Below are 2,454 nucleotides of genomic sequence, written 5' to 3'. Positions count from 1 at the left end.
AATAAAATCTTTTAAAAAATGCTCTTTTGCTATCAGAGAGGTCCAAGTGTGAAATCAGATTTCTCTTCACTTCTTCATCCCTCTTTGTTTTCTCTTTGGACATATAATTTCAAGGACTTTCAGATCACTCAAAAGAAAGAAACTATGGAAGAAACGAAGGAAGGAAGGAAGGAAGGAAGGAAGGAAGGAAGGAAGGAAGGAAGAGAAAACCTGCAGTGTGAGCTGTGGAATAACACTACATATTTTTCCTTTATTTTTGAAAGAACATTGGTGTCTGTCTTACAGTAAACATAAATATTTGGTCTTGGAATTCAAAACTCAAATATGCGGTTTGGTCCTCTTTACTAATTAAGCAGACCTAATGCTTCATGGACACCTCAAAATATACTCTGAGAAGATCTGATGACACCCCAGAAGGAGGATGATTGATTGCTTAAAGCTCTGGAGAGAGAAATAATAAAAAATTTATAAATAGAAATAAACATAGGATAAGAGGAGGTGGGGAAGGTGATGGTACTCTGACCGCTACTGCATCAAGTAGGGGTCAGACTTCACAACTGATTAGGGAGTTATGATCCTGGCTTAGTGTAGGACTGATGAACCTGTGATGCTAAAACCTGGCTAGGGTCCTGCCCTGACACATCTGCTGCTGTCCAGAGAGCTTTAGGAGGGAAGTTTTCTCAGCCACTATGGATGAAGCTTTCTTTAGAAATCTGTACTTATAGTGGAAATTCTCTGATGAGGAGAGATTAAATCTGTATATATGGCAGTGTGTGTACATGTTCATGTGTGTATTTATGTGTATTTTCTAGCGGGGGCTGCTGATGGTTAGAGAGAGAGAGAAAGAGAGAGAGAGAGAGAGAGATACTGGATAAAGACTTATCCATGAGAGAGCATGCCAACTCTGGAAGGTTGTTGGTTTGAGTATAGCTTTTCTAACTCTACAGGAAATAGAAAACACAATTTACCTCTCTTTTCTATTTGGCTGACTTGGGTACTGTAATAAGGAAGTAACCAAATCTCCTCAAAGCCCCATGTAAAGTAAAAATGCCATATAACACATAAATGACAATTACATCTTGTGTTTTTCCATCAGCGAAAATGTAGTTGCCATAAAATATGATCTCAGTAAATGTTGAATTTGCTTTCCTTCCAATAGGGACAGAACTCCATATGTGAGAAGAAATGACAAACATGAGTGTAGTGACAATGTTCATCCTCATGCGCCTTCCCCATGCACCAGCCCTGGACATCCCCATCTTCACAATCTTCTTAGTGATTTATATACTCACCGTGATGGGGAACCTCCTCATCCTGCTGGTGATCAGGGTGGATTCTCACCTCCACACCCCCATGTACTACTTCCTGACCAACCTGTCCTTCATTGACATGTGGTTCTCCACAGTCACTGTGCCCAAAATGCTGATGACCTTGGGGTCTCCAGGAGGCAGGATGATCTCCTTTCACAGCTGCATGGCCCAGCTCTACTGCTTCCACTTCCTGGGCAGCACCGAGTGTTTCCTCTACACAGTCATGTCCTATGACCGCTACCTGGCCATCAGTCACCCACTCAGGTACGCCAGCATGATGAGGGGGAGAACATGTGCCCTCCTGACCACCAGCACGTGGCTCAGTGGCTCTCTGCACTCTGCTGTCCAGACCACACTGACATTCCGTTTGCCCTCCTGTGGGCCCGGCCAGATCCAGCATTACTTCTGTGATGCCCCTCCCATCCTCAGGCTGGCCTGTGCAGACACCTCTGTGAACGAGATGGTGATCTTTGTCAACATTGGGGTGGTGGCCTCGGGCTGCTTCCTCCTCATAGTGTTGTCCTACGTGTCCATCATCTGTTTCATCCTGAAGATCCACAGCTCAGAGGGGAGGCACAGAGCCTTTCAGACCTGCGCCGCCCACTGCATTGTGGTCCTTTGTTTCTTTGGCCCTGGTCTTTTCATTTACCTGAGGCCAGGCTCCAGGGATGCTGTGGATGGGGTCGTGGCAGTCTTCTACACAGTGCTGACACCCCTTCTAAACCCTGTGGTGTACACCCTGAGGAACAAGGAAGTGAAGAAAGCTCTGCTCAACGTGGGCAGTAAGTCAGTGTTGGCCCAATGTAAATAAAGAAGAAAGACCAGATGTGGCTAGCTTCTCTTTTATTTATTTAGAATTAAATTGAACCACCAACCTGAACATTATACTTGTAAGGAACATTTCAATTATCCAATCTTAATTTTTTAATTAAAATGTAATGCATGTTTAATTTTTACTTCTGCATTGCTTGCCTGAACTCCAGTAGAAGCAGCCATTTATGTTGATAAGTAAAGACTCTGAACAGTTCCAAGACTGTAAGGATGTCTGATGTGAGGATGTTTAGCTAATATACATAGTGGCCACTCAATAAAGCTATCAAATATTAGTAGTTTAATTGGTAGAGGGTTGGATAAAAAAACTATG

At 43.4% G+C, this 2,454-nt stretch overlaps 1 protein-coding gene across 1 annotated transcript; it reads left to right on the top strand.

Moving 5' to 3' along the window:
- Positions 1-1,185: 1,185 nt before the first annotated feature.
- On the top strand, positions 1,186-2,121 carry LOC129496699 (olfactory receptor 10G7-like). Its single transcript, XM_055304899.1, has one exon. The coding sequence runs from the start codon at positions 1,186-1,188 to the stop codon at positions 2,119-2,121; it is 936 nt and encodes a 311-aa protein (XP_055160874.1).
- The last annotated feature ends 333 nt before the right edge of the window (positions 2,122-2,454 follow it).

This window comes from Nyctereutes procyonoides, unplaced genomic scaffold (genome assembly GCF_905146905.1).
Source record: "Nyctereutes procyonoides isolate TBG_1078 unplaced genomic scaffold, NYPRO_anot_genome, whole genome shotgun sequence".
Taxonomy (NCBI): domain Eukaryota; kingdom Metazoa; phylum Chordata; class Mammalia; order Carnivora; family Canidae; genus Nyctereutes; species Nyctereutes procyonoides.
This window is presented reverse-complemented; position numbering and strand designations above follow the sequence as displayed.